Source organism: Eptesicus fuscus, chromosome 6, assembly GCF_027574615.1.
Source record: "Eptesicus fuscus isolate TK198812 chromosome 6, DD_ASM_mEF_20220401, whole genome shotgun sequence".
NCBI lineage: Eukaryota > Metazoa > Chordata > Mammalia > Chiroptera > Vespertilionidae > Eptesicus > Eptesicus fuscus.
In genome coordinates this window covers 17611538-17636674 of record NC_072478.1, presented here as the reverse complement: position 1 = coordinate 17636674, position 25137 = coordinate 17611538, and the positions used below count along the sequence as shown (strand labels likewise).

At 49.3% G+C, this 25137-nt stretch overlaps 1 protein-coding gene across 1 annotated transcript in view; it reads left to right on the top strand.

Moving 5' to 3' along the window:
• Window positions 1-25137, top strand: part of MYO9B (myosin IXB) — an 86496-nt gene that overhangs the window by 13025 nt on the left and 48334 nt on the right. Inside the window, exon 2 of the mRNA XM_054717302.1 lies at window positions 456-1350. Within this exon, the coding sequence (XP_054573277.1) occupies window positions 511-1350 (840 nt within the window). The 5' untranslated portion in view covers window positions 456-510. The remainder of the gene's footprint in view (window positions 1-455; window positions 1351-25137) is intronic.

Sequence of the window (25137 nt, the reverse complement as noted above, 5' to 3'; positions counted from 1 at the left end):
AGGCAGGTTCTTGCTGTCCCAGTATATTGTGGGGATGTAACCAAGGCCTGTGGGACCAAGTCTTCATCTTGGAGAGCTGGCGGGGGACATTTTGTCCAAGAGGAGAAGCCAGGAAGGATGTGGACTGGCAAAGGCTTAGCTGAGACATGGCTGTGATCGTTGGGCTTGCAGGTTGATAGGCTGACCCTGAGTGAGGAGGGATGGGGGCTGAGATGGTGTAAACTCCAGGGGAAGGGCTTGATCTTGGGGAGGAGGGCGTCTGGTGCTGTCACTCTGCCGGAGTCACAGAGGTCACCTTCAAGGACAGACAGAGGCTCTTACCACCTGTTGGCTTTTCGAGAGAGCCCCATCTGGCAGGGTGTTCAGACCTCGGGTCTGGGGCTGTTTGTCTAGGGTGGGCGTCAGTGTTTCCTACCACAACTACCGCTCTGACGGTGCTACCCCCTCCCTTTCAGCTCCAGAAACGTGCCCTGAGCCTGGGAGGCATGCTGAAGCCAGGCGGCTGGCAAGATGAGTGTGAACGAGGCAGGCAGCTCCGGCTGCCAGAGGCAGGCGGCCTATCACCTGCATATCTACCCACAGCTGGCCACCAGCGAGAGTCAGGCCTCGTGCTGTGTGACGGCCACCAAGGACAGCACTACGTCGGACGTCATTCAGGACGCTGTCACCAGCCTGCGGCTAGATGGAAGCAAGCGCTATGTGCTGGTGGAGGTCAAGGAGACAGGCGGGGAGGAGTGGGTGCTGGACGCCAACGACTCGCCTGTACACCGCGTGTTGCTGTGGCCTCGACGGGCACAGGACGAGCACCCGCAGGAAGATGGTTACTACTTCCTGCTGCAAGAGCGTGACTCAGATGGGGCCATCAAGTATGTACACATGCAGCTGATGGCCCAGGCCACAGCTGCCCGGCGCCTGGTGGAGCGCGGCCTCCTGCCCAGGCAGCAGGCGGACTTTGACGACCTGTGCAACCTCCCTGAGCTGACCGAGGCTAACCTCCTGAAGAACCTCAAGCACCGCTTCCTACAGCAGAAGATCTACACGTATGCAGGAAGCATCCTTGTCGCTGTCAACCCTTTCAAGTTCCTCCCCATCTACAACCCCAAGTACGTGAAGATGTACGAGAACCAGCAGCTGGGCAAGCTAGAGCCACACGTGTTCGCGCTGGCCGACGTGGCCTACTACGCCATGCTCCGGAAACGTGTCAACCAGTGCATTGTAATCTCGGGTGAGAGCGGCTCAGGCAAGACACAGACCACCAACTTCCTGATCCACTGCCTCACCGCCCTGAGTCAGAAGGGCTACGCCAGTGGTGTTGAGAGGACCATCCTGGGCGCCGGCCCCGTGCTAGAGGTGAGCAGGGCGGTCGTCAGAAGGGGCCTTACCATGGGGGTTTTATTATTGCGAGAAGATAGTTTGTTATACTCAGGGTTCCCTAGAAACAGGAGCTTTGCTAGAAACAGGGCCACACAGGAGGCACCAGGGTTGGTCAGGAATAGGCAGGAGTGAGGGGAAATCATGGCCAAGGGCATCTGTTGTGACCTTCATGGGAAGGGATGGGTGAGGCAGGGTGAGCAGGTTTAGGATTGGCTGGTTTGAATCATTTGCGGGCTCTTGGACATAGGGGCTACCCAGGTTGTCTGGAATCTGGCCCTGGGGTGATCAGGGCAGGTGGATAGTGGTCCTGAGTATGAAAGCTTGATAGGAGAGGTGGTAGGAGTGTGGGCTCTGACTGGGTGAGTTTGCATAAGGAAGATGTGCTCACAGGCAGGTCCTTTGCCCTCTCTAGGTATTGGCTAACCCGAGGAGGGGCAATCTCTCCAGGGTCAGGTAGGCCCCAGATATCAAAACATCAGAATATAGAAGAAAAAAAAGGCCTGATATACACTGTTGACGTCTGGGAGGCAGCCATCTGTACTCCAGGTCCCAGAAATAAAAGGATGGCATGTCCAAACCGAGCAGTTCACAATGGAGGGTTTCCAGAGGGGCTGTGGCGTGGAAGAAAGCCATCAAGGCGTAGTGCAGGCCTGGGGGCTGAGGGACAGTGAGGCGAGGAGGGGGCCACCGGGCAGCGCTGTATAGTCAGTGGGGGAGGAAACCCTCTTGGCCCTCTGTCCAGTATCCCATGGCCAAACCCCACGTAAGCCATCGCTGTGTTGTTAGGGGTAAGTCCTCTGGATGCAGGGGCAGCAGAAATGACCATGCACTGTTCTTCATTCTCGGGTTCTTAAGAGGCATCCACATTCCAGAACGTGGCCCGTCATCACCGGAGAGGGCGGGGCTTGTGTGGCCCAGAGTTTGTGTGGCTCTGAGTTTGGCATCTAGGACTCTTTTTTTAAAAAGATTTTACAATAAATAATTCTATAAAAGTAATTTTAATCTTAAGGGTTTAATTTTATTCATTATAATATAAATTATTATATTTCTTGGAGCAGTTTTAGGTTTATAGCAATATTGAGCAGATAGTACAAGAGATCCCTAAAGTCCACAGTTTACTTTAGGGTTCACTCTGTGTTGTACATTCTGTGGATTTGGACAAATGTACAGTGTTACGTATCCATTGTTAAAGTATCAGAGTCCTTCCCCTGCCCTAAAAAAACCCCATGCTCCGCCTGTTCATCCCTCTCCCCCTCCTCCCCCCAAACTCCTGGCAACTACTGATCTTTCACTGTCTCCATCTTTTTGCCTTTTCCAGATTAGTTTCCTCCACTCAGCGTTATGCTTGTAAGATTCCTCCATGTATGTGGCTTGCCAATTAACACCTCATTATCTGGATGTGCCATAACCTGTCCATCCAGACCCCCCTCTTTGGGGGTGCAGGAGTCTTCGCCTGCCTTGGAGTGTTGACCTCCAGCTTCTTCCATTCCCCCCCAAGCTGAGGGCCTAAAGCAGCTGCCTCGGGCTGCTGTGCAAATTCATTGAAATCACATCTAGACTGCGCCTGCTGAATACATCTCAGTTCCTCTTCCTCCAGGATGATCTCTGAGATCATCAGCAAGAAATTCATTAGGACTGGTTGTATGGCCTGGCCCTATGCCTACATGGGCAGCCTGTTGCTGTCTTCTCCTATATACGTAATGTAAAGATTATCATTTCTTGTGTAAACGTTTTAAAAGAAACTGAGTAACCCAGATACAGAATGGACACTTTTCTCTTTAATGCTGTGTACTCTGTGTGCATTCCCTCCTCTATTCTGATCACTCTTTCATTCTATAATATTTTGCACACATGTCTGCCATGTGCCAGGCACTGTTCTAGGCACTGGGCTATGTGGTGGTAACAGTGGACACAAAGGCCTGCCTGAGGAGAATTGCGCCTCAATGATGAGAAGGCAGGCAGAGCTAGGAGCCAATAAGAAGCCAGAGGCCTGCCCTGACTGGTTTGGCTCAGTGAATAGAGCGTCGGCCTGCGGACTGAAGGATCCCAGGTTCAATTCTGGTCAAGGGCATGTACCTTGGTTGCGGGCACATCCCCAGCGGGAGGTGTGCAGGAGGCAGCTGATTGATATTTCTGACTCTCTATCCCTCTCCCTTCCTCTCTGTAAAAAATCAATAAAATATATTTTTTTAAAAAAAAAAAAAAGAAGAAGCCAGAGGCCCAAGGAAGAAGGATTGAGGGGATAGGAGGTGAGAGGTGATGCTGAGCTGGACCTGGAAAGAGGGGGGATCCATACAGGAGGAGGCACGGCCAGTGCAAAGGCCGGAGGCTGGACCATGCCCGGTGTGTTGGAAGAAAGGCAAGGGCCCAGGAGTGGGGTGAGTGGGAGGCAGTGGGGACAGAGAGGTGACAGGCAAATCATTCATGGCCTTGTGGGCCGCAGGGAGGGCCCTATGTGACATGGGAGCTAAGGAGGGTGTCCTAGGTTCAATTTTACTCCATCCCAGCTCTGAAACTCAGTTGTAGTGAAGCCAATGGCCCCACCGTCCTCCCAACAAGTATCAGGAGCCGTGACATGTGCTCTAGGCCAGTACATTAGTTCCTGGCACCAATTAGAGTCCTGAGTCAAATGCTGCAGGCTGTCAAATGACGTTAGAAATTAAGAACATCAATGAGAGGGCAGACCCAGTGTTTACCAAGTGGAGCATTTTGCCAAGTGGTCATTCACCCCTCATGGAACCAGGCAGGTGGGTGTGCCCATGCTTGGTGAGGACGCTGAGCCCTGAGGTATCAAAATGACATGGTGAGGAGTCAGGATTGTCATTAGGGTGTAGTTTTCTCTTCTAGCTAAGGACCATCCAGGGCACCTGGATGAGGTTCCTGTGGCTGCCATAACCAAGTACCACAGTCGGGGAGCTTCAAGCAATAGGAGTTTAAAGTTGTCCCTCAGTATCCTTAGGGGACTGGTTCTAGGACCCCAGGAGACACCAAAGTTCTCAGATGCTCAAGTTTCGTCTATATCAGTGGTCGGCAAACTGCGGCTTGCAAACCACATGCGGCTCTTTGGCCCCTTGAGTGTGGCTCTTCCACAAAATACCACGGCCTGGGCGAGTTTATTTTGAAGAAGTGGCGTTAGAAGAAGTTTAAGTTTAAAAAATTTGGCTCTCAAAAGAAATTTCAATCGGTGTACTGTTGATATTTGGCTCTGTTGACTAATGAGTTTGCCGACCACTGGTCTATATAATGGCATAGTAATTGCAGATAGCCTGCATTTACACAGAGGCTACAGCTGGATATGCCTGTATATCACTTCATTCACGTGGATTCAGCATAGTGCTCGGTACCTGGCAAATTCAGGTTTTGCTTTTGGGAAATTTTTGGAAATCTTTCCCCCTAATATTTTTGATCCTCAGTTGGTTGAATCTACAGGTGCAAACCCCATAGATTCAGAGGGCCGACTCTATTTTCTCACAGCTCTGAAGGCCGGAAGTCTGAAATCCAGGTTTTCGCAGGGCCACGCTCCCTCCAAAGGCCCTAGGGAAGGACCCGTCCTTATCTCTTCCAGCTTCTGGTGGCTCCAAGCATTCCTTGGCTTGTGGCTGCATCACCCCAATCTCCCCCTCTGTCATGACATTGCCTTCTCTTCTTATAAAGACACCAGTCATTGGATTTAGGGCCCACCCTAACACAGGATGATGTCATTCTAATTACATCAGCAACAACCCCATTTCCAAATAAGGCCATGTTTACAGGTTCTAGATCAGGACATGGACGTGACTTTTGGGGACATGTCCAGAACAGCCCCCACTGAGTGACAGCTGGCAGTGTCTGATGCCTTCTTCCCTGAGGGCCATCCTGGCTCAGCAGTCATCCTGGAGGCCCAGTGTCTCCCATCGGCCTCCTTGCTCCTCCCCCTGCAGTTGCCTCAAGGGATCTTGGCACATTCTTGGAGTGCCATTAGTCACCCTCCATGGCAGGCCTCTGCACCCTATGAGTCAGATGCCTCTGACCTGGCTGCCTCCCTCTAGCCTCAGCAAGAGCCAGCAAAGCCAAGTTCCCCCAGCAGTTAGGATCTGCTGGAGGGCGGTGCTCTGCTGGAGGGCGGTGCCCACGCTAGCTTCTAAAACTGGCTTTAGCCAAATCCACATCAGGGCCATAAACACGCTTCCTGGGGCGACCTTTTGGAAAGGGAGAAGGTTATTTTAATTTAGAGCTGGGGTTCCCAGTTGAGGCACCACTGGTGTCTGGAGCCAGGTCATTCTCTGTGGGGGACATCCTGTGCACTGCAGGGTGTTGAGCAGCAGCCCTGGCCTCCACCCACCAAGTTCCAAAAGCAACCTCTCCCCCAGTTATGACAACCAAAAATGTACCCAGACATCACTCAGTGTCTCCTGGGGGCGCAGAATCTTCCTTGGGTGAGAACAGCTGTCTGGAGTCACAGCTTGTGATCCCACGAGACCCAGTCACCGTTTCTTCCAGGTGCCAACCATTTTGTCCATAAGTAAGTCCCAGCCATCCTGTGCTGATCCAACAGGCACTTTCTAATAACAGGAATAACTTGTTATCGGCCTTCGGACCCACTCGGGTGTCAAGCTTCAGGTGCCACCGTTTCTATCTGTCACCTCTCTGAGCCCTCAAAACAGCTCTGCTTGTTTTAAAGATGAGAAAACAGAGCCGCAGAGAGGCACACTAGTATGCAAGTGTCCGGGGCTGCCATTATAAAGTACCACCAACTGGGGAGCGTAAGACAACAGGAGACTGGAATCAAGGCGTGGGCAGGTTGGCCCCTTCTGGAGGCTCTGAGGAAGAACAGATCCAGGCCTCTCTCCCGGCTTCTGGGAGCTTCCAGCAACCCTTTGGCATTACTTGGCTGTGGCCGCATCACTGCATCTCCTCCTACATCTCCACATGCTTTCTCCCCGTGTGTCCCTGTGTCTCTACTCTCCGTTCTCTTATGAAGACACTGTCATTGGAGTTAGGGCCCACTCTAAATCCAGGATGATCTCACCTTTAGACCCTTACCCTTTGTGCAAATAAGGACCCATTCACAGGTTCCTGGGATGAGAACTTGGACATATTTGGGGGGAGTGGGGGGGGCCAGGACACAAGCCAACCCACTCTAGTCTGGGTTCTCCTGGCCACCCAGCAGGCAGCCATAGCTGGACCAGGGCTCGAAGCCAGCTGGAGCACGAGCCTGAGTTCATGGTATCTCCCTGCATCTTCGTGAAGGATTTCCTCCTCACCTTGGCCAAAGATCAGCACCACTGCAGTGTCTGGGACTTTTTACAGCTCTACAAAAGGAGAAGTTGAGTTGTTTTGAGGTTTGAGTGTCACCAGGCGCCACCCCCACCCGCCGGACGCGGGTTGCAGCCTCACTGTGCAATTCTGACCAGAAAACAGGAAGGGGGCACTGTGGAAAGCCGGTTCCAATCAGCTGATTCGTCGCCTGCTGCACTTAACTGCTACTGTCACAGTTTCACACGGAGTCACTTGACTGTGCTCAGCTCCAGCCTGCCCTCTGAACCTTCGCCCTCCCTTCCCAAACACGACATGTACGTGGGACTTGCCTGAGCTCGGGAACACTGAAGGTGCAGATGGCAGACACACTAGGGCCTTGAGCAGTCTGGGGTCTTTCTCAGGGAGCCTCACCCCTCCAGATGCAGCAGCCCAGAGCAGAATACTCCCAGGACATGTGCCTCTTCCTTGGCCACAGACCTCAGCATCAAGGCTTAGCATGGAGGGCTTAAGGCCTGGGTTCTCTTAGTCTTTCCTGAACTGTAACAATGCCACCGACATTCGCAAATGCACATAGGGTTTTAATTTCGAAAGCAGAAATGAAATGAGGATCCTTGCTGGTCAGGCTGCTTTCCCAAGCGGCCAGAGGCTACTGTGTGCCAGGGTTCAGGGCCTTCGTGTAGCCGCTGTGCCCTGGCCCACACAGAGAGAGGAAGCTGAGAAGCAGTGATGCCCCAAGCTGCTCAGCATACCCATAGGAGGCCAGTGACCCAAGACGGCGAGACGTAGGACCCAGGGGGCTCCTGGAGCTTGCTGCTGCCTCCAGCTGCCTGTGGGGCCCCAAAGGAGCCTGTCCTAGGACTGGCATCTGTGCCAACCTGGTCCTGAGCACCAACTCCCTTCTTAGGGCCCCACGGACCCAGTATCACATGACCCCAGACTGCCCTCAGCCATCTTCCACCTGCCCAGCTGCTGTTCCCACTACCCTCTGTCAGCACCAGGGCACCAGCCTAGGCAGGTCACCCAGAACCACATGTCATCATCCACCTTGACCCATGTCCTCATGGCCACCAGACCATATCCTTCCCTCCAGAGGGCACTGATAGGCCAATCACTGCCCAGTGTTGGGAGTGCACAGGCGAAGACACTCAGCCAGGATGACAGAGATCGAAGGTTCTGGAATGAGGAGGCGTGCCTCTGCAATTAGGGTTTTTATTTAAGAGCCTTTCTGAGATATAATCCATCCATTTCAAGTGAACAATTGAGTATTTTTGAGCACGTTTATTATGTTGTTCAACAAGCACCGCTAATTCCAAAACATTTGCATCACCCCGAAAAGGAAACCCCATTAGCAGCCACTCCCCATTTCCTCTCCCCCCAGTCTCGTAACCACCGATCTGCTTCTTAGAGCTCTTAGAAGGTCATCACCCCCTGGGCCCGTGGTCAAGGCTCTGGCTGGCTGGGCCATCCTAGAGGCTGGGTGGCTGGCTGGGAGATCAAGCAGTACAACATCGGGTCACCCATCAGTGTGGGAGGGAGAGTAAGAGCCCAGGATGGGATCCTAGGAAAATGGACAGTATAGGGAGATATGGTGGTGCAGGGATGGGAGAAGAAGACGCCTTGTGTCCTGGAGCTGAGCTATTGAAAGCCCATAAGGGAGATGGGCCCTGCCTGAATAGCTGCAGCGTGTGAAGAATAGAATCTCTGGCTGATTCTGTCCCCGGTGTGGCCTCCCCAGGATGTTTGGGGGCCTTGGGTTGACAGAGCAGCCCAAAGGAGGTAGGTGCTAAGGCTGGAACCCTGGGGCAGGAGCGGGAAAGGGGCAGGCAAATGGCACAGAGAACGGAAGGTAAATAAGGCCTCATGTCGACGTAAGGCCTCACAGACAGAAACACACAAGGACAAAGGCCACGACGCTTCCACGCCACCAACGTCTGGGTGCCGATGGAGCCTTTCTCCTGGGTGGGGTGTCCTGTGCACTGTAGGGTGCAGGAACCCTGGCCTCTAACTCTCAGGGGCCAGTAGCACCTCCTTCCCCAGTTGTGACAACCAAAAATGTCTCCAGACATCACTAAGTGTCTCTAGAGTGGCAGATCACACCAGTTGAGAATAAATTTCAGGCCAACTGCATGCAAAGACTGATTTCAGTTGAACAGATGTTCTGTGATCTATCCCTAAATAGTTTCAATTTCTTTTTCAGTAATATCTTGCTATTGTTACACATCAGCCCCACTGTCTTTAGTGCCATCCCTTCCATCTCATGGAGGCCGTCAGGCCAGGGAACGGTCCCGCCTGGTGTTCTCATTCACTCCCTGGAAGAGGTGACTGGTGGTGTCTACTCCCCCACCCCCACCTCCAGGCCAGCCACAGCCAAGAGAATGGTCACTGCCCACCCACAACCAGAAACGCCCTGGTGTCTCTGCCACCCAGCACTGATGAAGCACGCTTCGGTGTAAGGGTCGGCTTTTCCATCCAAGTTGGGTCTCCCAGGAGAACTGAACAACTTCTTAAAATATTATTTTAAAAGTTGCTCATCGCCTGCTGGTGTGGTTCAGTGGATGAGCGCCGACCTGTGAACCAGGAGTTCACAGTTCAATTCCCAGTCAGGGCACATACCCGGGTTGTGGGCTTGATTCCGTCAGGGGCGTGCAGGAGGCAGCCAATCAATGAGTCTCTCTCATCATTGATGTTTCTATCTCTCTCTCTCCCTCTCCTTTCCTCTCCGAAATCAGTTATATATATATATATTATATTTTTTAATATATATATATATTTAATTATATATATATATCAATTATATTTATTTATTTATTTATTTATTTTAGCTGCTCATCAATGCCCAAAAATGCAGTGGCTGATTTGAGGACCCCTAGAGCTGAAAAGTCACACCCACCCCGTAGGGTTTCTTGCAGTCAAATGTAATGAAAGCACTTTTAGTGGGTTTTTTTGATACAGTTAGCACTGGTTTCTTTGCACTGGGATTTTATCACCCCTCCATCCCTGTTCTTTTGGGGTGACTTTCTAAACCTAATGCCAGGTGTTGGCTGTGGTTCAACTGCTCTCCTGGAAGTGTCTCCCCAACAGGAAACAAACCAGGGCCGCTGTGGTGGTTTTTGCTGCAGGGGAGCACGCATGGTTATCCATTGCACTTATTTGAGGTTTAATTTCCTTTTGTGCGTACCAGGAATTGACAAATTACAGCCCACAGGTTAAATCTGCCTGTTTCTGTAAATAAAGTTTTATTGGCATACAGACACACCCTCATTTACATATTGTCTGACCTGTTTCAATAGTTTTATTGGCCCACAGCCATGCCCACTCATTTACATAATAGTCTGTGGCTGCTTTCAGGCCACAGAAGCAAAGCAGAGCAGTTGTGACAGACACCATAGCTGAAAGCAAAGCTGAAAATATTTACCACTTGGCCCTTTGCAGGAAAGGTTTACTGAGCCCTTATACTTATAGTACACATAGAACATTCTAGATCAGCAGTCGCCAACCTTCGGACCTCACGGACCACCAGTGGTCCACGGACCACCGGTTGGCAACCGCTGTTCTAGGTCATTCCACAGTTAGTTTCTACAGTCATTCTTCTCACCTGCTGAACTCTGCCTTCCTAAATGTAAGGAAGAGATTCCCATCTTCATTCCAGATGACTTGTGTCACCACATCAAATCCTGCAAACATCTACCCACGACAGTCTGTGATTTTGTGCTTTATAATAAGAAATATTTGGGGGGTTTTCAGGGTCCTATTCCTGGCACAGAGCTCCTAAAACCCTTAGAATTTCCTAACTAAAAAGAGTGAGAAAGGGGTCTTCCGTTTTGTTATTGGTGACTTGGAAAGTACCTAAGGATGGGGGCCAGTTCTCAGGAGAACCAACCATGTGATTAGAGGGTTGGAATTTTCAGTCCCACCCCCTGACCTGCGGGAAGGGCAGAGAGGCTAGAGATAGATTCAGTAGCCTACAGCTAACGATTTAAACAGTCATGCCTATGTAATGGAGCCTCCATAAAAACCCAAAGGAGGGAGTCCAGAGAGCTTCTGTCTTGGTGAGCACGCGGAGGTGCTGGGAGGGTGGCCTGCCCAGAGAGGACAGGGAAGCCCCTTGCCCCTTCCCCATACCTTGCCCTGTGCATCTCTTCCACCTGGCTCTTCCTGAGCTGTATCCTTTTATAATAAACTGGTGCTCTAGTAAGTAAACTGGTTTCCTGAGTCCTGTGACCTGCTTCAGCAAATTAATAGAATCCAAGGAGAGGGTCATGGGAACCTCAATTTATAGCCAGTTGGTCAAAAGCGCAGCTTACAACTTAGACAAGCAACTGGCATCCGGAGGGGATGTGGGAGGCAGTCTTGTGGAACCGAGCCCTTACCTGTGAGGTTGACACTGACTCTAGGTAGATAGATAGTATCAGGATTGGGTTGAATTGTAGGACACCCAGCTGGTGTCAGAGAACTGCTTGGTGTGGAGGAAATAACTACCCTTTGGAATTGGTGTCAGGATCATAGGGTCTTAAAGCAGTCTTGGACAGACTGGGAAGGAGGACTGGGATGTAGAGGTCCCCTACGATCCTGGCAGGGTGGGCTTCGCCTTTCGGCCCTACGTGGGACTCACTAGCTGTGTCCCACAGGCACAGAGTATTTTTACAACTCTAGCTGAGGGTGGCAGGGACTGTGTGGGCCTCCTGCCCATCTTGCACCCTCATGGAAGGCCCCCTGAGGGTTTCCAGCTGCACCCCGGGCCCTGAGGCCACCTGGATCCTTACTACGGGACAACTTAGTCTGCCGGGGGCACAACGGGATGAGGACACCATGAGCTGCTAGGAGAGGCTGGGGCTGACAGTACCAGGCCAGAAATGTGTGCCCAGAGTCATGGCACCCTCCAAGAAAGCTGGTATTTCAGGTGTTGGACGTAAGACCATGAGGATGTTCAGGAGCTCACAGCTGGGGGGGGGGGGGGGTGGGGTGGGACTCGGGGGAGGAGGGGAATTATTCAGCCAGAGAAAGGAACATGAGGACAAGCTTCTCATGGCCCCCGGTGCACGTGGCGGCATTCCCATCCCCAAGGCCTAATACAAACTAGTAGGCATGGGTATTTCAGTCTTACCACAAGGATGTTGCAAAATGAAGAAAACCGAGAGCAGCTTCAGGAGCCACCTGTATCAGTGGGGAACAGACAGGTGACAGTCTGCTGGGAGACTGCCTAGCTAAAAGGTGGGGTTGCACCAGAGAGGGAGGGAGTGCATAAGGATGAGAGGGTATCCGTGGGGGAGCACATAGAGGACTGGGGTGTCGAGGGCCTCTGGGAGCACAGGGACAGGTGGCCATCCAAAGGGCCACAGCGCTTCCTGCCTCTCCTGTGCCCTGCAGAGCGCTGAGGCTGCCTTTCTGTCCTGCTGCGCAAAAACACAGAGCCCTGACGCTCCGCAGGGATCTAAGGCTATTTTAGACAAAGGGGGAAGTTATATTTTTGGGAATGCTGCATCTAAGAGTGAAATTATGGGGTATATTTTAGGCACCCAGAAAGGCCTCCTTGGAATTTGCAGGAAGAGTTGATTAAAAGGTGAAGCATCGCTCGGGCCCAGAACATCCCTTCCACAGCCACTGCCCTTTCCAAATGTTCTGGATGCTTTGTTGCACCAGGGCTGGGCGGTGGGTGGGGGTATCTCTTCATCCATTGGCTGTATCTGCCTCACTGTTTGAGGCAGGAACATGGCCGGGCATCGGAGCGACCGCAGGCTCTGGTGGCCCATTTCTTTTCTAGCTGTTATCCAGGATGAAGTGGCTCTAGTGCCCTGTCCCCAGAGTCACGGGGGCTGCCCTCTGAAGTTTTCTTCTGTGTCAGTCAATCAGCTGCTCATCAAGACACTGGTTACCTGAGGCCTCCAGAGGTGACCTGTCTTCGGGAAAGGCCAAGGGACCAAGTCTGAGGCTCACAGTCACCTGCCCAGCCCAGTGGCCCCACTTGCCAGTGGTCAGGTGGGGCGGGCTCCTGGGGAAAGACGAGATGTTATCATCACCCCTTTTTGGCAGACTGAGTCACAGCAGCCTTAGAGAATTTAGAGTCCCATTTAGCCCTTCCTGGCCACATGGGGATCTCCAGAGAAGCCACTTTTAACTGAATCGAAGGCTCAGTTCTCAGCCAGGGGTAATTCTACCCCCAGGGGACGTTTGGCACCTAGTGGGCAGAGGCCAGGGATGCTATTCAATATCCTACAGTACACAGGGCAGCCCCCTCCACAAAGAATGATCCAGGCCCAAAATGCCAGCGGTGACGAGGTTGAGAAACTGGCTCTAGTTTAGGCGCCTTTAGGATGTACAGTTGCAAATCTGGCCTAGGACTCTGGACAGGGAGCCATGTAGATCCCATAACCTGGACAGAGCTACTCAGTGACTGATTGTGGGGAGGGGAGAGAGATGACAAGGACATACAGTCCCTGAGGGGAGATCTCCAATCCTGCCAAAGTGCCTGGACTGGTGCTTTACCCTCAGCACGTGACCCTGCACCTCCCAGTGCAGTTTACCACCTGCAGGACCTCAGGGCCAAGAGCTGCCCCCTGCCAGGAAGTGAGAGTAGGACCAGGCAGTCCAGCTCAGCTTCCAGTATTCTGTGTGACCTGTAGCAAGTCAACCTCTCTGCTCTGCCTCCTGATCTCTCCTGCCCAGGGCTTTTGTGCATGTGCTGTACCCTTAGTCTGGAGTATTCTTGCCTTTGTCATCTGCCCGAGGCCTGCTGGGAAAAACCTGGAATGTCCTGTGGCCTGCAGAGCTAGCACACAGTGTATCCTTATGCTCTGAGGGGCCATTTGTTGCTTACAGCAAGCTTTTCTAGCTCAGCAGCCCCGGGTGTCAGCTGAGTGAATGAGTGCTGAGATGAGGTCACAGTGACACCAAGGAAGAGGGGACACCTTGTGGAGATCCCAGGGCAGTCCTGCTCTGTGTGGGTAGGCTTCCATGTCCGTTCCAGAGCTGCCCCAGAAAGAGAATGGTAGACACTGGGGAGGGGCTCTCCAAAGAAGGGAAGGGTGGAAGTCAGAGAATTGGCCCTGACCAGTTTGGCTCAGTGGATAGAGCATCAGCCCGCAGCCTGGAGGGTCCCAAGTTCAATTCTGGTCAAGGGGTATGTCCCTTGGTTGCAGGCTCGATCCCCAGCCCTGATCAGGACGTGTGCAGGAGGCAGCCAGTCAATGTGTCTCTCTCACACTGAAGTTTTTCTCTCTGTGTCTCCCCTTTCCTTCCACTCTCTAAAAATCAATGGAAAAATATCCTCGAGTGAGGATTAACAAAAAAAAAAAAAAAAAAGAAAGAAAGAAAGTCAGAAAATTGTATCCACCTGAAAAAGAGGTGGCCAGGGGCACTTGACCCCGACCATTGATTGGGGTTACCACATGGCTTTGGATCCAGTAGTCTTCCTGGGCAGCAGCCATGGCTCCCTAACCCAAGGAAGATGGAGTGACCCACAGGGCAAACAGGCTATTTCTGCTCCTACTGCCCCTTTTCAAAGCAGAGTGGCTACAGTGGAGATTACTCATTGAATGAAAGAAGCCAGAGGTCATGTATTCTAGGATCCCGTCTATGTGAAATGTCCAGAAAAGGTAAATCAATAGAGACAGAAAGATGAGTGACAAAATTAGCTAGAGTGGTTTGCAGTGGTCACACTTTAGGTATATATCCTGGATTAAACATTTTAAGTTGAATCCCTTGTAGAGTAGCTTAGCCCAGGGATCTGCAAACTTTCTATTAAGAGCTACATAATTAGTATTTCTGGATTTTAGGGCCACTCAGCTCTCTATCCACTCACTCTGCATTGTAGAGCAAAAGCAGCCACAGACTGTATGTGGTGAATGGGTGGGGCTGTGTGCTATAAAACTTCATTTACTAAACAGGCAGTGGGAAGAAATATCAGACAGACCCAAATTGACAGACATTCTACAAAATACCTGACTGTCCTCAAAACTGCCAAGGACTAGTCCTAGCAGTTGTGGCTTGGTGGATAGAGTGTCGGCCCGCAGACCGAAGGGTCCCAGGTTCGTTCGATACTGGTTCAGGGCATGTACCTCTGTTACAGGCTCCACTCCCCTTCCTTGTTGGGGTATGTGCGGGAGGCAACCAATCGGTGTGTCTCTCTCACATAGATGTTTCTCTCTCTTATTCTCTCCCCTTCCCTTCCACTCTTTCTAAAAATCAATGGAAAAATATCCTCGGGTGAGGATTAACAACTAAATAAACATTTAAATAATTAAGAAACTGTTAAGATCTCAAAAGCAAGGACATTAGGAGAAAACTGAGGATATTCAAATAAAGTGTAGACTTAGTTAATAATAACATATCAATCAATAGTGGTTTAGCCCTAGCTGACTTGGCTCAGTGGATAGAGCGTCAGCCTGCGGACTGAAGGGTCCCAGGTTTGATTCCAGCCAAGGGCACATGCCTGGGTTGTGGGCTCGATCCCCAGTAGGAGGTATGCAGGAGGCAGCCGATCAATGATTCTCTCTCATCATTGATGTTTCTATCTCTCTCTCCTTCTCCCTTCCTCTCTGAAATCAATAAAGAAATATATTTTAAAAAATAAATAGTGTTTTATAAGTCGTGACAAATGCACCATTATCATATTAACAACAGGAGAAACTAAATGTCGGTTATATAGGAATTCGCTATAATCTACACTAATGAAAGAGAAAGATGCAAATTGACCATACCTTTGCAACACCCACCAGCCAATCAGGAGTGAGTATGCAAATCAACCCAACAAAGATGATGGGTTAATTTGCATACACAGGCGGCAGGTGTTTCGCACCACCAGAGCCACTCCAGGCCTCTGGGCAGCGTGGGAAGGCGGAAAGGCAGCTCCGGGCAGAGCGAAGGCAGAAAGGCGGCTCCAGGCCGGAGCAAAGGCTGTGCCAGCCGCCAGGGTAAGGAAGGCCCATTCTGCACGAATCTTCGTGCATCGGGCATCTAGTATTCTTATAACTTTCCTGTAAATCTAAAAAGTTTATTTTTTTAAAAAAAGGCTTTAAGCCTGGTTTGTTCAACAGGTTTGAGGACCCCCAGTTTAGACAAGCTCTCACTACCTCAGTGAGGTGTGTAAAGCAAATCTCAGGCAGGTAAGGTCACGGCAAACTGAACTTTAACCTAATGCACCTTTGCCTTCTCCCGCTTCCCCATTTCAGTCACCAGCGCCATCTCCAGCCGTCTTTGGTCTTTCCTCGCTGTCACCATATCCTGTTGCTTCTTCCTCTGAAATGTTTTCTAGCGCTGGCTGGGTTCTGGCCACAAAGGCCCTACTGATGTGTACAGGTGATAGCGTCCTGCAGCCGGGGTGGTGTCCAGAACACCAGTTTCCTGACTGGGCCCTCATTAGGAGGCAGTGCAGTCCCTTGCAGGGCCCAGCCTCTGAGCTCAGTTTCCCTACCTCTCTAATGAGCAGACAAGCCCTTGCTTCTCAGGGCTGGGAGGATGCAAAGCCAAGAGGCAAGCTCTCAGCAATGATTTATTCTCCTGTGCCTATTTCTGCATCAGCACAGAGACCTGGTTTCTCCTCCCTCCCTCAACCCTTCACCTTACTGCGCTTAGCAGAACCAGGCCATCGCGCGGCAGATGGGGATGAGACCTGCCTGGGATCGGGGTGCAAGTGGGAAGCAACCGATCTTGGGGAAGCCCTGGAGTACGAAAGTTTCCCATCTCTCAGGGCTGAGCATTAGGAAAGCAGTCTGATTAAACTAAGTATACCGAGAACAAAGCTCTTTGCTTGTCCAGCCTTTGACTATCCTGACCCCGACTTCAGATGTTCAAGAAAGAGGGAGTGGTGTAAATAGACATCCTTGTGCATTATTTCTCCCCAAAGAGACTTCACACCCATAATAAACCTTAGAGCAATAGTTAACACCCACCCAGGAATCTCCTGGACCTACTCTATCTCTGGTTTAAGAATTTAGATTTCTTGGCATTTCCAGAAATTCTACAAGTCTGGGCGGGGACCCAAGACTGTATTTTAATGAGCCCCCACTTGATTCTCAACCATTTTTTTTTAATCTTTATTGTTGAAAGTATTACCTATATCCCCTTCCCCCCCCCCCCCATTGACCTCTTCTAGCCATGGCCCCCACACCCACCCAGGCCTTCACCACCCTATTGTCTGTGTCCATGGGTTATGCATATATGCATACAAGTTCTTTGGTTGATCTCTTACCACCCACACATACTCCCTCGCCTTCCCTCTGAGATTCCACAGTCTGTCCCATGCTTCTATGTCTCTGGATCTGTTTTGTTCATCAGTCTATTTTGTTCATTAGATTCCACATATGAGTGAGATTGCGTGATACTTGTCTTTCTCTGACTGACTTCTTTCATTTAGTATAATACTCTTCAGGCCCCTCTATGCTGTTTCAAAGGGTAAGAGGTCCTTTATTTTTGCTGCTGCATAGTATTCCATGGCATAAATGTACCACAGCTTTTTTATCCACTCACCTACTGGACACTTGGGCTGTTTCCAGATCTTAGCTATTGTAAATTGTGCTGCTATGAACATAGGGGTGCATACATTCTTTCTGATTGGTGTTTCGGGTTTCTTAGGATATATCCTTAGAAGTGGGATCACTGGGTCAAATGGCAGTTCCATATTTAATTTTTTGAGGAAACTCCATACTGTTTTCCGTAATGGCTGCACCAGTCTGCATTCCCACCAGCAGGGTACTAGGGTTCCCTTTTCTCCACATCCTCACCAGCACTTGTCATTTGTTGATGATAGCCATTCTGACAGATGTGAGGTAATACCTCATTGTTGTTTTAATTTCCATCTCTCTGATGATCAGTGACTTTGAACATCTTTTCAATTGTCTCTTGGCCATCTGTATGTCCACTTCGGAGAAGTGTCTATTTAGGTCCTTTGCCCATTTTTTAATAGGATTATTTGTCTTCCTTTTGTTAAGTTGCATGAATTCCTCATATATTTATCAGATGCATCATTGCCAAATATGTCCTCCCATACAGTTAGGCTCCCTTTGCCTTTTGTTGATGGTTTCTTTTGCTGCAGAAGATTTTTATTTTGATGTAGTCCAAATAAAGTCTACTTTCTCTTTCATTTCCTTTGCCCTGGGACAGCGGTTTGCCACTCTGTTGCCTAATGAGTTTGCCGACCATTGCCTTAGGGAAAAACACTTAAAAAACATCTTAATAATGTAGTAATGTCTTTAACCTGAAGTCAAAACTTCTGGGTAAGGGTAATGCCTTACGCAGTGGTCGGCAAACTCATTAGTCAACAGAGCGGCAAACCGCGGCTCGCGAGCCACAGTTTGCCGACCACTGCCCTAGGAGATGTATCTGTAAACATATTGCTATGAGAGATGTCTGAGATTTTCCTGCCTATGATTTCTTCTAGGATTTTTACATTTAAGTCTTTTATCCATTTTGAGTTTATTTTTGTGTATGATGTAAGTTGGTGGTCTAGTTTCATTTTTCTGCATGTATCTGTCCAATTTTCCCATCACCATTTATTGAAGATACAGTGTTGACTCCATTGTATATTCTTGTCTCCTTTGTCAAATATTAATTAAGCGTAATGGCTTGGGTTGATTTCTAGGGTCTCTGTTCTGTTCCATTGATCTATTTGCCTGTTCTTGTGCCAGTACCAGGCTGTTTTGATTACAGTGGCTTTGTAATATAACTTGATATCTGGTATTGTGATCCCTTCAATTTTGTTCTTCTTTCTCACAATTGCTTCAGCTATTTGGGGTCTTTTTTGGTTCCATATAAATTTTTGGAGTATCTGTTCTAGATCTGTGAAATATGCCATTGGTATCTTAATAGGGATTGCATTGAATCTGTAGATTGCTTTGGGTAGTATGGACATTTTAATTATATTAGTTCTACTAATCCATGAAGTATCTTAATTTTTTTGTTGCAGTGGTAAATGGGATTGTTTGTTTAGTTTCTCTTTCTGAGAATTCATTATTGGTGTATAAAAAAGCCACCGATTGCCCTAGCTGGTTTGTCTCAGTGGATAGAGCGTCATCCTCCACATGGAAGGGTTCCAGGTTCGATTCTGGTCAAGGGCACATGCCCAGGTTGTGGGCTCGATCCCCAGTAGGGGGCGTGCAGGAGGCAGCCGATCAATGATTCTCTCTCATCATTGCTGTTTCTATCTCTTTCTTCCTCTCCCTTCCTCTCTGAAATCAATTTAAAAAATATTTTTTAAAAAGCCATCTATTTTTGGGGTATTGATTTTATATCCTGCTACATTGCCAAATTCATTTATTAAATCTAATAGTTTTTTGGTGGGTCTTTAGGGTTTTCTATGTACAATATCATGTCATCTGCAAATAAAGAGAGTTTTACTTACTCCTTTCCAATTTGGATGCCTTTTATTTCTTCTTCTTGTCTGATCGCTGTTGAATAAGAGTGGTGAAAGCGGACATCCTGTCTTGTTCCTGTTCTTAAGGGAAATGGTTTCAGTTTTTGCCTCTTTAGGTTTGTGTTTATGTATTAGGTAGATCTGCTGTGACTCCCAAACTCTAGTGCAGGACAGTTTTAGATGCTCTTTGTGACTGGCCTTGAGTACCCTGTTTGGAGCTATTAGCAACCCACATCTTGTGGCTCCCTCTGCTGAGGCTGGGTGCCTTTGGAAAGGACCAAGATGTGCACCAGGGCTGCTTTTCCTAGCGCCGGGCCCAGAAGGAGATAGGCAGACTCAAAGCCTCCAGAGACCTGCTTCTGCCTGCAGTACTATTGACACGCAGGCTGATTAGCCTCAGACTGTTGACCACAGGGTGGGGCAACTGCCTTCCCCCCAGGCAAAAAAAAAATTGCCTGGATAACAAAGGTCTGCCAGAGAAAAATGTCCTCTGCAGTGTGAGGGAATGACTCAGCACAGGAAACCAAGGTGGCTATCCTCTGTACTCAAACCCCAGAGCCCCCAACCCTGGACTCTCCTCACAGAGCTCCAGTCCACTCTGCCCTCCTTCTGCCAGAGCCCAAGGTGAGTGGCTGCACACAAAATTGTGTGTGTTGGCCCTTTAAGAGAGTGCCTGCATTTCCAGCCATCTTTCACTGGCAGATGGCAACCTTGCTGCTTTTCGAATCCAAATGTTATATGGACACCTTTCTCATTTCTGGTGCTCTGGGCTGTGAAGCCAGGCTTGGGGTTTAGACCCCAGAGTTCTCAATGGGAAGCCCCCACAGCTGAGATATCTCTCCAGAACTTCAGCTGCCCTCTGTGGGGGCCCGGCCAGCCCTCCGCGCCTCCACACTTGTTACCATTCTCTCCACTTTTTGTCCTTGGTTATCAAGGTTCACTCCAGCTAGTCTTCAGTTGATTTTTCAGGGTGTTTTTTGTATATTTTAATTTTATTTCCAGTTTGGACCTGGTAGAGTCAGTATAGCTTCCACTTACTCTGCCGCCATTTTGGAATCCACCTCAAAACAAGCCAACTACCCTAGTTGGTTTGGCTCAGTGGATAGAGTGTCAGCCTGTGGACCAAAGGGTCCCGGGTTCTATTCCTCTATTCTGGTCAAGGACATGTACCTTGGTTGCAGGCTCCTCCCCAGCTCAGGGCCCTGGTCAGGGCTCGTGCAGGAGGCAACCAATTGATGTGTTTCTCTCACATCAATGTTTCTCTGTCTTTCCCTCTCTCTTCTACTCTCCCTAAAAATCAGTGTGAAAATATCCTCGGAGGAATATTAACAAAACAAAACAAACAAAAAAAAGCAAGCAATACTGTGCAGCTATGGCCGTTGCCTCGGAGGATGGAAAGAACCGCTGGCCTCACACTCCGCCTCCACCGCTGCCTTGATGACCACTTAGCTACCCAAGCACTCGGCGTCTCTCATTTAGCGCCCACTGCCGTGCATTCCGAAAATAATTTTAATAGACATTTTTTAAATCTTGCCTCCCACCAAGATTTCTTCTGCACCAGTTTCCTCATTGGTGAAAGTGTCTATCAGTTAATCCAGAGGTCAGAAAATTCTTTCTTTCCTGGTCAGAGCGCCAGCAGATCTCTGGATTCTCAACCTTGTCTCTCCCTCACCATAACCATCAGAGCCACATGGTAGTGCTGACTCACAGGGGAAGGGGCAGGAAGCCCCAGGATGACAGATTTTCCAATCCCCTCCCCGAGGGTGTAGAAAGAGACTATAGCAACTGCAGGAAAGGTTGGGGGGGTGCTCTGGAGACCACAGACTCTCCCTACAGCCCATCCCAGGGAGCTTCCCTTTCCTCATGAGTGCAAATGCTTGGTTTGCTGCACATAATGTACCAGAGGCCTTGCTTTTCTCATTATCAGCACTGGAGTCCCTGCAGTGTGGGAATTATTTAGGGAAGCAAACGTCATCCTAAGAGGAAAGATTCCATAATGAGCCACCCACTTACAGAATGAGCTCTTCACTCATTCCCGTCTTGGCTCAGTGTAAACATGGCTTATTCCTGTCCACCCACCAGAACCAGTGGGTCCTCTCTCTTGGATGCAAATCAGTTGCAAAGTGAGGTTGAAAGTCTTGCAAAGGGTGCAGGATTTTAAGAAGTCATCGAAAATGGCCTGGAGAATTGCTCCAGCCTCCAATCACTCAGCCACACTCATAGTAGCAGAGAGGGCAGAGAGCTAATGATGGAAGGAATGAGTCCATGTGCTGCTAAGTTTAAATGGGCTCAATCCACCTATTAAAGGAGAAGATATTCAGCTTGGCTCACAAAGCAAGGTTCAACTCCATGCCTTATGAACAGGACACACCTAAACTAAAGTGGTTTCAGAAGCTTAAAATAAAGGCATAGGCACAAGTGGAACAGGCAGATAGAAACAGAAGTAGCAGAGCTAGACTTTTGACATGGAGAAGGTAGAATTTGGGCCTCTGAACTTGACATTTACAAATCTTCTTCCTCACAGTGCCAAAAGCCTCAATTTATACTCCCAGCATAATATTTGTCAATATATATGCATCAAACAACATAGCTATCATCTTTACAAAGTGGAAATTATAAAAGACTAGAGGCCTGGCGCACGGAATTCGTGCATGGGTACGTTCCCTAGGCCTGGCCTGCGATCAGAGCCATCTTCCCCAGCTGCCTGCAGCCGGCCCCGCCCCCCACCCCTGGTTCCCCATTCACCATCGGGTGATTGGTGCCTGATGGCCAGGGGAAGGGACCAAGAGGTGGTCAGTGCACCTCATAGTGACTGGTCCAGCGGTCGTTCTGGTCGTTCTGCCATTAGGGTCAATTTGCATATTACCCTTTTATTATATAGGATACCAGGAGAAACAGGTACAAACATACAGGGTAGGGCAAAAGTAGGTTTACAGTTGTTCATATGGAAAATAACAACAATTAATAAATAATAATATAAGAATAAACTCTGTTTCATGTACTCATGACTGTAAGCCTACTTCTGCTGCACTCTGTATAGCACAAGCTGGTTGAGTAGACAGCAAAAGGCAAGAATGTAAGATGGCCAAACCATGTGCTTAAGACAGATTATGTGGCCATATTATAAAACCTCCACTCTCATATGAGAATAAATCTTAAGTATTCATGGAATAGTCACAAAGTCAATTCCTTATAAGGTCACAGAGAAAGTATCTAGAACTTCCAAAAGTAGAAATATTACAAGCAACATTCTTAATGTGATAAAACTGGAAATTAATTTTTTAAAGGCCCTTCCACATGGAAATTTTTTTAAAAAGAAAAAGTAAAATTCAGTTAAATAATTCTTGCATTCAAGGGGATCTACAAATCAAAATTATAGATTTTCTAAAAGTTCATGACAAAAACAATATTATTAGCCTGACTGGTGTGGCTCAGTGGCTCAGGGCATTCACCTATGAACCAGGAAGTCATGGGTTTGATTCCCTGTCAGAGCACATGCCCAGGTTGCAGGTTTGATCCCCAGTAGGGGGTGTGCAGGAGGCAGTCAATCAATGATTCTCTCTCATCATTGATGTTTCTATCTCTCTCTTCCTCTCCCTTCCTCTCTCTGAAATCAATAAAAACATTTCTTTTTTAAAACCCACAATATTATTATTAGAAACCACAGGATGTATTTAAAGCAGTAATGAGAGGAATTTCATAGCTATAATATCCATAAATATGAATAAGTGAAAGTAAGTATATTAATTTTGCAACTCAAAAACCTGAGAAAAAGAATCAAACAAACCCAAAAGAGAATGATTTGGGTGTCATGGATGAGCCCTCAAGGATGTATGCATTCCTCAAATATTTTTGATACAGTAAGAAGCAAGCAGGACCCCTTCCCCACTCAAAGCTAGATCTGTTTCTTATTCCTTCTATGATCTAGCACATGGTTTCATTATAACCTAAACCAAAATTTAGGGAAATATGAGATGCAACAACTTATAATTGGTTTCTTTTTCTTCTTTTATTTATTTATTTTTTTTAAGATTCCCTGCCCTGGCACAGTTTGTCTTGAAACTCTGCCCCTTGGTGGATATTTGTCTATTTAAAGGGTCTTGTCCTTGCCCCAGGAGTCCTTTCTGTCTGTCTTTTCAATGTTTCTGTCTGTGTCTGTGTCTGATAGTTGGTACTGTTCTGGATTCTGACAGAACCTGTAATAAACTGGGAGCACTAGGTAGGTGAGCATCATGTCCCATCATCACTTGGCTCCCTGCACATGCCTGCAACCCATCTGTCTGGTCATGCATTCGTCTGTCCATCCAGTTAGCCACTGGCTGTCAAGAGCCTGCTAAGTGCCCCAAGCCCCATGGGCAACTGGAAGAGAACAGAACCAGGCCAGAGGCTGGGTGTCAGCCAAGCCCTGGAGAGCCTCCATTTCTTCATCTATGAGTCGGGGAGCCATGAGGTTGGGGGAGACTCCTCCACTTCCTGCCCTGGTTCCTTGTCCTTACCCGGCATCTCCCCTTCCTGGAACAGGCCGCCCCCTCCTAAACCCAATGCTCCCTCCGCGCCAGCTCTGTGGAAAGCGAATCAGCTGTGTTTCTCACTTCCCCACCGCCTGTCCGCCCCAGTTCCGAGGGAGCAGGCTTCTCTATCTCTGGCTTCTTCTCAGTGTTCCAGCTATGCCCCGGGGGCGACCAGTCAGCCTGTGTGACGCTCACGCCCTCGCATGCTCACCCATCATGTGTCTGAGTGTAAGCGTCTTCTCTCCCTGCCCCAGCACGGCTCTGGCCCCATGGGGAAAAGGGGGCCTAATTTTTCTGTAAACAGCCCGTTTGAGGGTCAGTATTTTCAGCTCTACCGGAACAGTCTGACACAATGACGACTCAACTGTGCTCTTTAGTCAAAAGCAGACACAGACCATGTGTAAGCAGACGTGGCTGTATGCCAACAAAACCTTATTCGTGGACACGGAAAGCTGAATTTCATATCATTTACACGTGTCATAGAATATTCTTCTTTTGATTTTTTTTCAAGCATTTAAGAAATGTCAATATCACTCCTACTTCATAGGCCAAATAGAAACAAATGGCTGGCTGTCATTTGTCAACCCCCGTAGAAGTCATTGTCCAAGACTACCTCACACCCCGCCCCCCGCATCAGGAGGGCGTCCTCCACGTCCGTTTGTGTACAGATCATATGTGGTTGCTTCACCCTACAACAGCACAGTTGAGCTGTTGCAACAGAGCCCAAATATTTATTACTTGGCCCTTCATAGAACAAGTTTCCCGCCCCTGATTCACAAAGTCATTTCATCTTCCCTAAGGAGAGGAATTCGAAACCAGTTATTCCCAATTAACACAGCTGACAGTAGCCTTATCATTCCAGCCTCCCAGGAAGGCCAGGGGTTAGTTCCCGACATTTCCACGCAGGAAAACCCCAGCCCTGACTCGATGTCCTAGGGCTGTTTGCTCAGCAGACAAGGTGGAGCAGATCCTCCCATGTCCTTGGATCACGGGCCACCTGGGCAGGAACGTCACCCACACAGCCCCTTGCTCCATGCAGGCCTGGCACGGCCGCAGGACACCTCTAAGGCCTCCTGCTGCAGGGTCTGACTATTGTCCATGTCCCCAGCGGGGCACCGCCTGTCAGTGGGCGTGGGCCAAGCACTCCTTTATGTAGAAAAGTACCCAGGAACATGGAGAACACTTGGGAGAATAATTACTTGGGTTCCAAGCAATGGGGCCACCATGCCAGCCCCAGCTTTCAGTTGCTGTTGGGTGTCTCGTTCTCCTCCCCACCCGGCTGGACTGGGAGGCCAGGAAGTGGCGGACGCTCTCGCTCTCTCCGTCAGCCCCATCTTTACGATCCATGGTGGCCTAATATTTGCCAGTGTTCTTTTACCAATCTCAGCCTCTCCTGGCAACATCAGTTACTCTTTCAGCTCAGTGCCTGGCCCTGACCAGACACAAGAGATCTTGAAGTCCTCTGTGGCTCATGGTCTGAGGGGGAAACAGAGACTTCACCCAGAGGTGGCATTGCAGAGGGAGGGTAGCATCGAGGCCTCAGGAGGTGGCAGGCGACCGAGTGGGTTGAGGGGACTTCCAATCTTGGCCAGAATGGACCGCCAGAGCCTCTCAGGGAAGGTGGGGTCTGAGGCTAGAATGGTGCCAGGCACACAGCAGGTGGTCAAT